General features: G+C 39.2%; 1 protein-coding gene across 2 annotated transcripts in view; it reads left to right on the top strand.

The window, feature by feature from the left end:
* Window positions 1-15,997, top strand: part of LOC126299339 (vinculin) — a gene marked incomplete in the record, with an annotated part of 267,846 nt that overhangs the window by 147,358 nt on the left and 104,491 nt on the right. For both annotated transcript variants that reach the window (XM_049991172.1, XM_049991173.1), the window contains 1 exon segment: window positions 14,298-14,475. In XM_049991172.1, coding sequence (XP_049847129.1) covers window positions 14,298-14,475 — 178 coding nt within the window.

The following is a 15,997-nucleotide window of genomic DNA, read 5'->3' as shown; positions in this document are numbered from 1 at the left end:
TGTTCCAAGATGCTTTCTGTGCAACTTAGCGTCAGGCGTTCCAAGATCTTAAAACAGTGACATAAAAGAGACACAGGTCAGAAGTGTTTTGGATCATCAGAGTCATTTCCTGGTTTCAGAAGTGGAACCACTTGGTCTTTCCTCCACATCTTTGGAATATGGAGCCTTTCTACACATGCGTTTATCAAATCTAGCAGCCACTGTAGGGTATTACTGCCAAAGTTTTTGATTTGCTTAACTGTAAGTTCATCGATGCCAGGAGCTCTGTAAATCTTCAAGCTGGAAATGGCTGCAGTAAGTTCTGACATTGTAAGTTGTGCCTTGAGGTGATGATTTTCCTCTGCCAGATCAGGTGCTAATGGTTCCTGGTACTTTCTGCCGTGGATTTTGCCATTCATAAGGAATGTAGTGGTGACTTGGTCTGCCGTGACGTTAGTAAATTTATCATTTGACTTTGTGGCGTCGCCGTTAAGGTTCTTTAACAGTTTCCAAGCCTGCCTACTGTTCACTTTCATGTCCAGGTTCTCCACAAGGTCACACCATTTGGCTTTGCGGTTCTCAGCTATGACTGACATGAGTTCATCGCTTGCTAGAAGTGTCTCATCATCAAAGAGCTTCAGGTATGTTTCCAGTAGTGGCTTTGCGTCCTCAGACAGTCCCGTAACATACTGTGTTCTGCATCTTCATGGTATTGTTTTGCTAGAGACCTTCTGAACGAGTTTGACAAAAGAGTTGTACATCTCAGGTTGTGAGGGATTTTTGTTATTTCTACATCAATGAGCTCTCTAAATTTCTTCCAATTGGCCTTTTTAAAATTTAACCTTCTATTGAAAGGAACTTGTTCAGGCTTAACAACTGCATTGACTGTGCAAATTATGGGCCGATGCTGCGTATGGGGAATTGGCTCACGAATCAGTTTTCCACATTGAGCAGTGAGTTTCTTGCTAACAAAGATGTTATCGGGATTGTACCCTTTCTTCCATCTGCCACTACTAAAGGAGCTTGGCAGTTTCAGGTCATGTATGAGTAGTAGATCGTGTACCTCAGTCCAGGTCTCTAGTTCCACTCCTCTGCTGTTAGTTTCTTTATAGCCCCATGTAGTGCTCTGAAAATTGTAATCGCCCAATACAAAATTAAAGTCTTGGTAACTGAAATTACCAGGCTCAGTAAAGACGAAATCTGATTTTTGGGGTTTGTACACAGTGGTAACGTTATACTGCTGAGTTCGAATGGTTAATATCTCAATGTCTTGCCTGTCAGTCAGTGATGCAGAAGTAACTCTCCCTTCTTAAACAGTGGCTTAACTTCAGCATATTTCAACTGTTCAGGAAATATTCCACTGATAAACGACTGGTAACACAGATAGCTTAATGTGTTACTTAACTCAGAATCATATTCTTTAATTAACTTTGTTGATATTTCATCACACCCACTAGATGTTTTTTATTTTGAAGATTACCTTACCTATCACAATCCTCACATGCTAGTTCCATTTCATATCACTTTGAAACGTTACACCCAGATATTTAAACGATGTAACTGTGTTAAGCAGGACACTACTAATGCTGTATCCGAACATTATAGGTTTGTTTTTCCTACTCATCCATATTAACTTACTTTGTTCTACATTTAGTGCCAGTTACCATTCCTCATACCACTTAGAAATTTTGTCCAAGTCACCTTGTATCATTCTACAGTTACTCATCTTCAGTGCATTCTGGTGCACCACAGCATCATCACTGAAAAACTGCAGATTGCTGACCACCCTGTCTTCCCTATCATTTATGTATAAAGAAAATAATAGTGGTCCGATCACACATTCTGTGACACAACAATATTCTTGTCTGTGATGAAAACTCGCTGTCAAGGACAGTGTTATGGATTCTATTACTTAAGAAGTCTTCAAGCCATTCTCATATCTGGGAACCTATTCCATATGCTCGTACCACTCATACCATCATTAACATTCTGCAATGGGGTACTGTGTCACACGCTTTCTAGAAATATCGAACCTGCCTGTTGCCCTTCATCCATAGTTTCATTGAGAAAATGGCAAGCTGAGTTTCAAACGACATATGCTTTCTAGAACCATGCTGATTCGTTGACATAAGCTTTTCAGTTCGTAGGAAATGTATTATATTCTGATTTAAAATATGTTCTATAACTCTGCAGCAAACCAATGATAACGAAACTGGTCTGTGATTTTGAGAGTCCGTTCTTTTACCCACATTGTATACAGGGTCTCATGTGCTTTCTTCCAGTCTCTTGGGATGTTGCGCTTGGTGAAAGATTCATGATAAATTGAAGCTAAGTAATGGGCTAATGCTATAGAATATGCCTTGTAAAACCAAATTGGGATTCCATCAGGACCTGGTTACTATCTTGTTTTCAACTCTTTCAGTTGTTTCTCTGTGCCAGACATGCTTATTTCTATGTTATCCACACACACACACACACTCTGCAGTGATGAAATGATGGTATGTTTGTAAGAGTCTCTTGCGTGAATGATTTTTTTTAAATGCAGAATTTATAATCTTGGCTTTTGTTTTGCTACCTTCAACTGCCACAATGTACTGGTCAACGAATTACTGGATATAAGCCTCAGACCTAATCAGCAGTTTTACAAGGGACCAAAATTTTCTCTGGTTCTCAGCCAGATCTTTTGTTAAGATGTGATGGGGGCAGTTGTTGCATGCTTTGCACATAGATATTTTAACAGGTGCACGAATCTGTTCTGATTTTTGCCTATCAACATTCGCGTGTTCTCTTTGAACAGTGTCTGCAGCAGCCTTTGCTTCCTTAACATTTTCTGAATTCCATTGTTTAACCACAGTTGGTCTTTTCCATCCTTAATCCACTAACTACACACATACAGGGTGACAATTATTGAACTATATGAAAATAGTAAATTAATTACAAACTACGGCATTCACATACTTTATTCAACATGTAAATGTCACTACAAATATTAGGGTTTAGCTTTTGAGATGATCAATTTGCCTACCATCATTGGCAATGATGTGATGCAGATCAATAGCGAAGTACTGCATGACCCGCTGAAATGTCGGAACATCAGTCCTGTTGATGATCGTCTGAATGGATGTTTTCAGCTCAGCAATGGTTTTGGGGTTATTGCTGTACACCTTGTCTTTAATATAGCCCCACAAAAAATAGTCACATTTGTTCAGATCTGCAGCATATGGTTGCCAATCAAGGCCCATGCCAGTGGCCTCTGGGTACCCCTGAGTCAGATTGCGGTCCCCAGAGTACTTCTCCAGGACACCAAACACTCTCCTGCTTCGATGGAGTTGAGCTTCATCTTGCACAAACCTCATCTTCTCTAAATCAGGGTCACTTTGGATAATGGGGATGAAATCATCTTCCGAAACCTTCATGTACTATTCGATAGTGTTCATGCCATCAAGGAATATCACACCAATTATCCTGTGACTGAACATTGCACATCACACAGTCACCTATTGAGGGCGAAGAGACTGCTCGATCGTGAAATACGGATTCTCAGTCCCCCAAATGCGGCAGTTTTGCTTATTGGCGAACCCATCCAAATGACTGTGGGTTTCATTGCTAAACCAAATGATACTAATTCCCGTCATGCCTTGCAGCCGACCATGCAGTTTGAATGCCCTAACAGAAACTGTTCAGAAGTTATGACAATTTCTTTCATATAGTTCAGTAATTGTCTTCCTTTACTTTTCCACATTATGATTACAATCTGTGTAAACTTTGCACATAATTCCTCTATGTCCATCATCTGAAACTAAATGATTGCAGCTCCTCTTTCATCTGCATGCAGCATGCACACATCCTAGCAAGACAAACTGAAGAAGTATACTACAAAAACTAAGAGATACCTAGATATCCAAGTATGACCAATGGACACTGATACCTTAATAAACTGTGTAGCTGGCTGTTCAAAAGAAATGACAACTGAGCTACAGATTGCTTGACTGTACACTTACAAAATGCAAGATTAAACCTCTTAAGTACAAAAACACGCATGAAATTAAAGCAATATGTACTACTATGAGAACACAGAAAAAGCTAAATATGTAACTTGCTGCCCTGGTGATGTCACAGGTGACAGTAGGAGTTGGACTGAAAGGCTAACTATGCTGAATCTAATGCTCACTTGTGTTCAAAACAAACAAACGAGCAACTGGGATCGATGACCGTAGCAGTCTGGTCCCTTTAATCCCCCCCCCCCCCCCCCCAAACCAAGCAACGAGCAACTACTGTGCCAATGAGTACCCGGTTGTACACTTACAAAAAAAGAGATTAAACTTCTAAAATACAAAAAACATGCAGGCCATATCCTATTGGCAGTTTGAAATTTAACTGACTTTCCCTGTGTTGTCTGTAGTGGTAATATAGCATGATTCTTCAGTGACACTAAGCTGCCCTTCATGGACTGGTTCAGATGCCCCAACACACGTACATTTAGGGATGGTTTGTGGCTGCTCGTGACAGTTAGTGATCCAAAGTTCTCCTGGACTGCCTACAATGCTTATGATCATCGCTGGCAAGTTGATTTCTTTAACCTCAGTAGATTTTTGTAATCTACAAATCTTCACAGTTTTACTGTGTGTCTCAGTTGACTACTGGAACTCATCTGTTGCTGGCAGCAGGACATCATCATATTCAACAGCAAACAACTGTCCGGAGCTATGTGTGTTCGTTGTAACAGCTTTGTCAATCTGGATCTCTGATCTCACACAGTTTCATTACTTTCGATGCCTGCAAGAAGTTCTATCTGAGAAGAACATCATGACTGCATTCTGTTAAAACATCAAATATGAAAGGGTTGTGTTCGGTCATTGATAGTTATTCTTGCAATACATGTTGTTGTTGGCTGGATGTCTTTCTCATTTGTTACATTTAACACACTCATTTTTGAATCATGAAACATAGTCTTCATTGGCTGGAGATGATAAGCATGCGATATTACTGAAAAAGAAGCCCCTAGGTCGACTAGTGCCCAAACTAATTGGCCATCAATCATGATGACAATGAGATTTTCTGTCATCTGGTAACTGTCATCTTTGGAGGATTTTCATATGTGGAAGCCTCACCTCCATAGATAATTGCCTCACTTAGAGAGCTGTACACCTTCCAGCTGTATGACTTGCTCGCCTACATTGTCTGCAAGTAGTTTGATTTGTGAAGATGAACCCCAGCTCATTATTGCATGGAGTTGGAATGAATCAGCCCATTTCTCCATGCAATAGTGGCAAGTGAACTGCCTCATGCAAGGAGGTAGGTGACGCCACCTTAACTTTGCCACCATTTTGTGGGTTAATCCCCGAATAAAACCGTCAACTGCTCAGAACAGCCTCCTCCAAGAACTCTTCATTGCAAACTGAATCCCTACCAAAAGCCTAATTCTGACATGAAAGAGATCTTGAAATCTTCTCTGACCTCTATCTGAGGTTAGAGTGTTTGTCACAGTAACAACTGGTTGCTTTCTTATTGGTGTACTGCTCCACTGAGCCATTCACCAAAATTGCCAATCTCTTGGGATTTTTCAGTACCTCAACCAATCTGAAATAAGTTTGTGCATCTCCTGTCAATTTCAGCCAAGCCACATTAGACAAGAAACAAAACTTTGACATCGGCACAGTTGCCTGTAATCTCAGCTACATTAGCTACTACTCTAACTCCATATTCCATACTGTAAGCTTATGGACTTGCTCTTCACAAAGATTCATCAAGGTATTTGCTAGCACCTTCAGTGTTATATTTTTTCTGGAAGCTTGTTAGAGGCACAATTACAAACTTAACGATGGTAATGCAATCGTGGCAAAGGCAGAAACCGATGCCTATGGGGAGAATGGTTCCTGATCTGTGTTGCTACACTGGTGCAAACATTCACCATCAGCAGGGAACAAAACGCAGAGGCTGCAGGGAGCTGGTGCAGCATTGCACAATAGGGGCCTTGATGATTCTTAGTTAGGCGGCAGTGTGGTGACTGTGCGGATGGGACAGTGATGACCCCAGTATTGACACCCAGACCCTCTTAGCAGCAACAATGAATGCAATGCTACATGGAGCTGTGGGATGGTGACAGTAGGTAGTGGGCTGAGTAGGAAGTACTGTGTAGCAGCACAGGGGCCGTGTCCAGCAGGTAGGTGGCATGGTCTGGAGACCGCAACCCACTCTGTTGGTGAGAACACCTGGCACACATGTGCGTGTGTCAAGTGACTGACACCAGTGGAATTCACCAATTGGTACAGACAGAGCCCATGCCCTGCCACACTGGCTAACACAAGCCAAATGCGGTTACGGGTTTTGTCCATGGCTAACACATTTGTGGCAGTATCATAGTGCAAAAAGACAACTGTTATTGGATCGAATGGTGGAAACTACACCATTATGTTGACACCAGAAGTGCTGATGGGATGAGTATGGCAAACAGGTGGGCATCCAGGATAATTGCACATTTTGGTCCTTAATGTGATGAAAATCCCTCGTCATTTATTGCATTTTTACGTTACATATCTGATGCACATAGGGAAGCCACTGTATTTAAGAACCTTCAACATTGCAGCGCGTCAGCAATCGTTTGTTAATATATTAATGGACTGAGATCCGCCTCGACTGCGAAAAAGCACCTAGTGTTTACCTAGGTTTCGGTGTAGATAACTACACCTTCTTCAGAACAATAAACTCAAAAGTGTCTATAAAGACCTTTGTCAATAATTAAAAGCTCAGCATAGCTATACATTTATAAAAGAAAAGGATGACACATAAAAGTACATGTGAACAAAGTCAAAAGAATAACTTAACTTAATGGTGTACACTCCACCTCACATCAGCATGTGTTCGATGGGCCGTGTCCCGTCGCAAACTGCGGCCAAACGGTAGCTCGCTTACCAGCTAGACACGCTATCTATGCACATGCGCAAGAAATAGGAAGTTACTTAATGCGCATGCGCATAAAAATACGAGAAAGCCCGTATATTCCCAAACGTGGATCTACGTATACCAAAATTAAAATGGACATAACCCGAGATGAGCTAAATACAAGATAAACCTAAAGATCAGCACACAGGGTTACTGTATCTCGAAAGAGTAACATACATGATTGTTGATTATGACAAATTCTTTTTACTTCTTCCACCCTAGGGAATGAGGTAGATGACAAACAGGTGGCAACAATATCTATCCCTTACATAGGCAATATAAGTTACAAATTGGGGCGTTTACTCAGAGCCCATAATTTCAGAATCGCCTATTCTACTAACAACAGTCTACATAGGAATTTAATTCACTCCTTGCAGAGTAAGAGCGATAAACTTTCCAAATCAGGAGTATATAAAATTACATGCGGGGATTGTCCAAAATTTTACATCGGGCAAACAGGGCGAGCTCTGGGTCTCAGATATAAAGAGCATATTCCTACGCGAAGCGGTGACGGTACTAAAGGCTCTACTTATGCGGAACATCTTGTGCAAGCGGCTCATGCGCCGAGCCCTCCAGTTAACATTGAGCTACTTCATGCTGAGGTCAAGGGCTTAAAATTAGATATCTTAGAAGAAATGCAGATCTTTAAGCATCTGCAACATGATAGAGACAATATCCTCAATGACCAACTCCTACTAAGAAATAAAAAATTTTTTGATGGTTTTGCGCCGTTACTTCGTTCTTTTCACTCGTAGTTTTGAGGATATGGCGAGCGCGGTTGGTCAAGCTGTTCATCTACTTTTTATCTTTTTATTCTTTTTACGATGTAGGTGGTTTTAGCCCGGTGAACATCTCACGTTTTATCCCTATATCCTTATCTCCACGACGTCTTTAGACTACGTCCCCTCAACCCTCCCCCCCCCCCCCCCCCCCCCACCCTCATTTGACTAACTACTGACTTTTCATACAGCTTCTAAAAATAAAAAATAGAAATAAAAAAAATAAAAATAAAAAATAAATAAATAAATAAATAAAAAATTTGTCATAATCAACAATAATGTATGTTACTCTTCCGAGATACAGTAACCCTGTGTGCTGATCTTTATGTTTATCTTGTATTTAGCTCGTCTCGGGTTATGTCCATTTTAATTTTGGTATACGTTGATCCACGTTTGGGAATATACGGGCTTTCTCGTATTTTTATGCGCATGCGCATTAAGTAACTTCCTATTTCTTGCGCATGTGCATAGATAGCGTGTCTAGCTGGTAAGCGAGCTACCGTTTGGTTGCCGCAGTTTGCGACGGGACACGGCCCATCGAACACATGCTGATGTGAGGTGGAGTGTACACCATTAAGTTAAGTTATTCTTTTGACTTTGTTCACATGTACTTTTATGTGTCATCCTTTTCTTTTATAAATGTATAGCTATGCTGAGCTTTTAATTATTGACAAAGGTCTTTATAGACACTTTTGAGTTTATTGTTCTGAAGAAGGTGTAGTTATCTACACCGAAACCTAGGTAAACACTAGGTGCTTTTTCGCAGTCGAGGCGGATCTCAGTCCATTAATATAATAAGCCACTGTATGTTTGGAGGGGCCATTATGACCAAAGTTCCGAAGGGAATGTAGAACAGGAGAGGGATATGTTAGCAGATAGGAAGACAACAGCCAAGAGAGCAAAGCATCTCTGCATTGGCTCTCAGCTGCTATTCTTGAGTATTTGTCTAGTTTTGAAGTCAGTTTGATTCCGACTACAAATGGATTCAGGCAAAGCACAGTTTAAACATGGTAAATTCTTTATAAAAAGCTTAAGTACGTGGTAATGATTCCCATGGTTGCCAGAATGATGAAATTTGCTGCTCTCTCGTCATTCCCCTCCCCACAATCACCCTAGTTCTCAGCCAAGCTGATGTTTATTCACTGTCCATCCCTTCCATAGTGCTGTGCTTGAGTGACTGAAAAACACTGCAATATCTTCTAGTTTGCAGGTTATGTGTAACCACAGCAACTTATACATAAATAAAAGATCCCAGTAAGGATTCAGTCCCATTCTTAAACTTTTGCTCATCCTGTCATTTATTGATATCTATTGGTATTATCTCTGTGACAGCTCTTGTGCTGTAATTTATACTGATGATAACAACTTCAGTCAGTTTAACATGATTTATTTCCTTTGTTAGACATGTCATTCTGGATTATTTTCCTTCTTGTTTCGACTGAATGTCACTGTCTTGTTCTAAACCTGATTAAAAGCTGTAACATTTTTACCCGGCTCTCTAATATGTCAACAGCGACCAAATTTTTCATTTGCAATCCACTTAGTAAATCATTACAATCTCTCATAACCAAATAAAATATTGGTCTGGGTTCTGAATCAACTGATGTCTTTTGAAGGACATCATCTCCATTTTTTAATGTTGCCTTTACTTAAAAAACAGCATTCAGGTTTGTATACAGTATCCATATGTGAACAAGAATGTTTATTACAAACCTGTTCAAATACAACAAAAGTTTGTAATGTGATAGAATTTAATGCTATTTCTACTGTATTTCATAAAATTGTCAAATTTTAATTAAAGCAGTAGATGGTTGTAGTAGCTAGTTCACAGTTTCTTGCGTATCTCTTACAATAGTGTCACGCAAGTTAGCCACCTGACTGCTCCTCAGCCGGAATATCCACAGTTTTCCTGTGGAAACGAAGTTACCATGTGCATTCAGTGTAATGTGCTGGTTTACAAACTAGCCAAAGAACAATGGAGGTGAAAACATTCAAATTAGCTATTCTAAGTGCTGGTTTAAGGTCACACATTCAGTGCCACACCCTAAAGCAGTGGGAAGACAAATTGAAAGATAGTACACACTCCAATAATCCAGAGCCCATCACACACACACACACACACACACACACACACACACACACACACACCACTGATGTCTTGGCAGACTTCACTACGAATCACAAGAAGGGAAGGTATTGCCTTATGCCCTCTCAGAATTGAACATACCAAAATAACTAATGAAGCGCCACTACTACAAGAAGAATCATTGTGGTCGGTGTGTAGAGAAACATTGATGGTATGATTACCTGCAACATCAAATGGACCTGATACACCACATATAAGAGTGTCTAGTGATTTATGAAACAAGTATAAACTTGTGCTATGTTTCCTAGAATTATGTTGATACTGCAGCAAGATTTAAAGACATCACTGTTACATGTAAGTTTATGAGGTGGAGGTGAAACGTCTTGTTGTCGATTTAGCCCCAAGCACCACTGTATCAGTTCTTCATATCTCACTATGCCATGGATGTCAAAATATCCCTATTTCTATATCTGAACCTACAGTACTGACTACATATATGAGGTTGCCATTTTAACTTTTATGCAGTTATCTTAGTTTTGCACTTTGACAGTTGAATTTGTAAACTATGAGGTTCATTCAAATGAAACCTGGTCAGTGTGTCTATCTTTGCCTTACACATAAGGTGGCACCATGTAACTGCGGGTATAGTGATGCTATCTATTGGCAGAGAGACTGACGCGTGCACACTGTTTGATGTTGCATAACAGCAGTGTGGTTTCATGCTGAAGAAAAGGTGGTCACACAAGTTATTGTCCACTACCGAACATGCAGGCGAGTAAGCAGGAATAACAAGGAGTGATTTGATTTTTGGCTATGGAAGGAGTTGGAGGCCATGAAATGTATTGACGGACAATGGCTGTGTACAGTGAGTACAGTCTGAGTTGTTCAAGTGTTTTGGAATGGCGCAAACGATTCCTTCGGGGCGCGAGTCACTGGAAGACGATGCTCGTCCTATACAGGCTCATCGTGTCATTGCACTGGAAATGGTTGTGGAAGTGAATGCTTTAGTCTTGAAAAACCGCAGAATGAGCATGGACCACTAAAACAAGCTATTCACAGACATCGAGTCGCAATGGACGACAAACTTTGTGACAGGGTCCAGGCCTGGATCTGACAGCAGCCTGCCACCTTCTTCAAGGATGGAATCGACCGGCTAGTGTCGCAATGGGATAAATGTGCCAACAGCTTTGGCAACTATTTTTGCTTATGTGTACTGTATATAACTTCATTTTTGAGTTAATAAAATCGTTACTATTACTTTACACTAGTGACTGGGTTGCATTTGAATTCATGTACCTAGTACATAACCTATGATGGTTTTATTACTATTAAACAAAGAGAAGGATAGAAGTAGCTGAGTCTCTCTGTATTTACTATCGTCATCATCATATTATGCTCACTAACAAACTCATGTAAAAATGTTGAGAAAAGTGCTAATGTACAACAAATGTTAACAGTATTAACTTGTAAAATGGAACACTTGGAGGGAGATTCCATGTTATGTGATATGGTGTCTTGTATAAGGCAGAATTTCTCTTCAAATTTTTCTTAGCAAGACAGAAAGTAAGAAGATCTGAAACATCTGAAAAATGATTACAGAACAGAATATTGCAACACAGAGTGTGAAAATATAATAGCTAATTTCCCACTGTGATTATAATAGCTTAGACACTGACACAAAAGAAACAGATCAGTGAGTAGAAAAAAAGTGTAAATATTGCAGTAAACACGTAAGTACTTACTCTACAATAAGAGGGAAATGATTTTCTGAAAAGCTGTTGCTGCCAAAATTTACAAAATTCACTGCTGTTGCTCGCAATTTGCTCCGGGTGTGTTACGTGCAAAATTCTTAAACATCCAAAAATTATCAGAAATATATCTTTTATAATGTAAATACACAATGAAATTAGGCAACAGGTATTTTCAAATGAGTATATTATCACCAAAAGTTTCTAAATGGAGGAAATTTATTTTACAATTCAGAATATAATAGAAATTTTGCACAGCACTCACAAATTTTCAAAAATACACAATATATCATGATACACATGAGTCTTGAAACAGTCACGAAAGATTCTAAGAAAACCATACAAACTGTAAAATATGAGAAACCAGAATTTCAGATTGATTCAGGCTGGCTCACACAGTTTCACACAAAGGAAAATCCAGAAGTTTGTGGAGCACCAGCAAAGCATGTCTTCCACTTGGGGCAGCTTACAATGTTAACAGTATTCTATTCCAGACATCATGTTTGCTCTTTCTTCTTATCATTATGGTAATGGAAATCATAACTGAAAATATCTTGCACACAGTTGAATGTCTGATTTACATGGATTACAACATTCAGCAGTAAATGGGAACTGGATTTTGTTATGTTATTGGAATCCATAATGTTTATTAATAGATTACAGTTGAGGGTAATTAAATAATATTGAATAATATTAAGTTATTTAATCTTATTTAAAATTATAATAATACTGAATGATATTAAATAGTGACTCATTATTGGAATTATATGTTATTTATAGACTCTTGAGTTTACAGATGCATTGTGGAAACAGCACAGGGTGATAATTCTGTAAATCTGTTCCGCATACTTCACTGTATGTAGGTGATATCTGTACATACAGTTTCTATCAGTGGGGAACAGTTATTTCTGCAGCTGAACTGTGTCAAATTCAGGAGCTGATTTGTTTACTTGTGAATTCAGTATAAAACTTCATAATACCTAGTGGGGCTTGGTTGAGTTTCATTGTTTCAGCTGCTTTCTGTGTACACTTTTTCTAAAATCTGCATCATTCATCTTTGCACTGGCTGGAATGGTGGTGACATGACATAATTTTCTGTTATGATGAAATATTTGAAAATATAAATCACCATTTTGGCATTTATTTTTTTGTTGTCCTATTTAGTTCTCATGTCACTAATAAGTGTCTGGAAACTAAAATTTTTATCACTGGCTGCATTACCATAGGACCATAATTTCAATTGGATTTTGATGTTCTGTGTGGTACTATGCAGCTATGATGCAACAGTTGCTATTTGCACACACACATGCATGCATGCACGCACGCACGCACGCGTGTGTGTGTGTGTGTGTGTGTGTGTGTGTGTGTGTGTGTGTGTGTGTGTGTGTGTGCGCGCGCGCGCGCGAGTGCGAGTGTGAGTGCGCGCGCGCGCGCGAGTGCGAGTGTGAGTGCGCGCGCGCGCGCGAGTGCGAGTGTGAGTGCGCGCGCGCGCGCGAGTGCGAGTGTGAGTGCGCGCGCGCGCGCGCGCGCGCGCGCGCGAGTGTGAGTGCGCGCGCGCGCGCGCGCGCGCGAGTGTGAGTTTAATTATATAAATAGTTCCAGAATGAGATTTTTCACTCTGCAGTGGAGTGTGCACTGATATGAAACTTCCTGGCAGATTAAAACTGTGTGATTGACCATTACTCGAACTCAGGACCTTTGCCTTTCATGGGCAAGTGCTCTACCATCTGATCTACCCAAGCATGACTCACAGCTTTTATTTCTGCCAGTACCTCGTCTCCTATTTTCCAAACTTTACAGAAGCTTTCCTGCGACAACCTAGAGCACTTGCCCGCGAAACACAAAGGTCCCTAGTTCGAGTCTCAGTCCGGCACACAGTTTTAATCTTCCAGGAAGTTTCATATAAATAGTTGCTGCCTTAATGTTGTTTCTGTATTAGAGCAAGTCTCTGATATAATTTTGTGTAGAGTGTGATGAACTATTTGCCTGAACTTGACTCTACATACATTAAATGTTCTTTGTCTGAATTAGTTGCTACTAGCCCCTGTGTGGGAATCATTTGTGAGTTGTTCTGTGTAGTCATGATGCTTTGGTATTATAGCAATCATTAGTGCTATAAAGAAAATTGATAATGGCTTTACTGTTATTGCTGCAAAGGTGTTTTTCTTCTGTCTCCACAATATTCCAGCAGTGGAGCACAGGGTGGTTTTGACAACTTAGTTATGCAGGTCTAAATATTTAATTGCTAGAATACATACCAAACACAACTGATTTGTTGTTCGCAGTATAGACTTTTTTAAACTGAGATTGTTTCTGAGACACTCTTCAGTACTTGGAGATTTGTGACTATTCCTATCAGTTGCCAGTTTTTTGGAATAAAGCTATTGATTGCCATCAGATTTTCTTAGCACATCTATCGTGATTCTCTATATTAAAATAGTGTACAAATGCAGACACAAATCTTACTTGCACCATTGAGAAATTTAGTATTGAAATTTATTAGTGTTGTAAATATGGTTCATTGCCATATTTCTTATCGCTTGTGATTAACAGAAAATAGAGGCATTTTTTGGTGGAGAGTCTGTTAACTGAGCTAATTTAAATTGTTGACATGCAAGTGTCTGTTTTCTGAGTAATGAATACACATTAAAATGAAGCAATTTAAATTCGTCTAAATAATGCATCATATTACATCAGTCAATGTGGGTTGAATAACTACTGCATCATTATTACTTTCATTAATTGTGGCATGTTGATTCATAGGTGGAAAGCTTGACTCCTCAGCTGATCAATGCTGGCCGTATTCGTAAAAGCTATCCAGAGAGCAAAGCTGCTGATGAACACTTTGAAAATTTAGTTTCCCAATATTCTGATAGCATTCAACGAGTACGAGCTCTCTGTGATGAAGCTACTGATTCTGCTGACTTTATCAAGATGTCTGGTGAGTGTAACCCTAAATTTATTTTTAAAATAGTAACTGTTCTAGGAGAAGGAGTTACACCCTCGGTACATTGTAACTGAATTGGTTTCATTATGAAGACCCAGTCTGTCAGTGGCAGAGATAAAACTGTCAATTTTCACGTTTGGTATGAGGCAGGAATCAAAGAACATTAAATGCTGGACCAGTGAGATTGTTATAAAGCAGGTGGTGAAATCTTCATAGCTAGAAAGAAAACAAACATACACACTCTGAATAATGGTCATACAATGTATTCAGAAAAGGCTTTCCATGTTGTACATCAATTGAGCAAGAATGAGGTATATCATTTGTCTGAATGGGTAATCTACATAATAATATTTAAAAAAAATGATTTGTATTATATTTTGGTTTTCACAAAAAATTCTGCGGGGTTTACTGTTTCTTAATTTATAGTTTGCAAGTAACTACTCCCAGTAGTTTGATTAGAAGTAGGAACAGATTTGTGAGTGCTCTGTTGGACTTCTGCCTTGTGTTATAATGAAAAAATTATTTAATTTTGTTGGCATGTCCGGTTCCATGCTTGAAGAGCCCAATATGAATGACATGTATTGAAAATATAGTGTGTTATGTTAATTATACTTTGGTTAAATAGAAAAGAACTTTATTGCTTGGAATTAAAAGCATATATTTCTCTCCCCATTTTGCAACTTTTACAGCATTTACTGAAGCAAGTCACAGAAGTGCAACTTCATTGAGCATGAAATTGATATTGAAGTTGGAATTTGTTAAGTGAAGGGAACTTGCACACATTTATGGTACTTTTATTTCTATTACATTGTTGCAAATGTTGGATTTTGTAATAACAGTAATAATAAAAAACCAGAATGTGAATGTGTGTGTGTGTGTGTGTGTGTGTGTGTGTGTGTGTGTGTGTGTGTGTGTGTGTGTGTGTGTGAGAGAGAGAGAGAGAGAGAGAGAGAGAGAGAGAAGAAGAAGAAGAAGAAGAAGACAAGAGTGACCTGTTGCTCTTAAAGCAAAATTTGTAAGCTGTGAGGTAATCTTAAACTTCTTGTTTATATCTACAGCTCAGTGCTTTCCCTCTGCCATTGAAAGGTGAAAAGTTCTTGGCCCAACACAGAAAAAGTGTTCGTATCAATGAAATTTTGTTTTTGTTGTATTGGTATTTGCTATGCAGTAAATTAAGCCTAGTGTCAACTTTATATGTGGAATAGTTTTGTGTTCAAGTTGATAAAGTGGAATACTGTGTCATCATAAAATTCTTTCTTTTGGGTGGTTGATTGCCAATGGTAATTGATTCAGTGTTGGTGAAGCTTTGTATGGAGTCTGTTCTTCATTTTCTACAGTTGAAAAATGACCATACGACTCCAATATGATCTTACTTCTTTTTAAAATCATCCATGTTGAGAATTTCTTACAGCCATAGCTGAATACACTGAGACAGAGAGCAGAATGTGATATTGGATGATTTGCAGTTCCAAATATATAATATATCAGAAGTAAGAGTACTGTACATTATAATAGA

This window comes from Schistocerca gregaria, chromosome X (assembly GCF_023897955.1).
Source record: "Schistocerca gregaria isolate iqSchGreg1 chromosome X, iqSchGreg1.2, whole genome shotgun sequence".
In the NCBI taxonomy this organism is placed as follows: Eukaryota; Metazoa; Arthropoda; class Insecta; order Orthoptera; family Acrididae; genus Schistocerca; species Schistocerca gregaria.
Note: the sequence above shows the minus strand (reverse complement) of the source record. Positions and strands in the feature narration are given on the sequence as shown.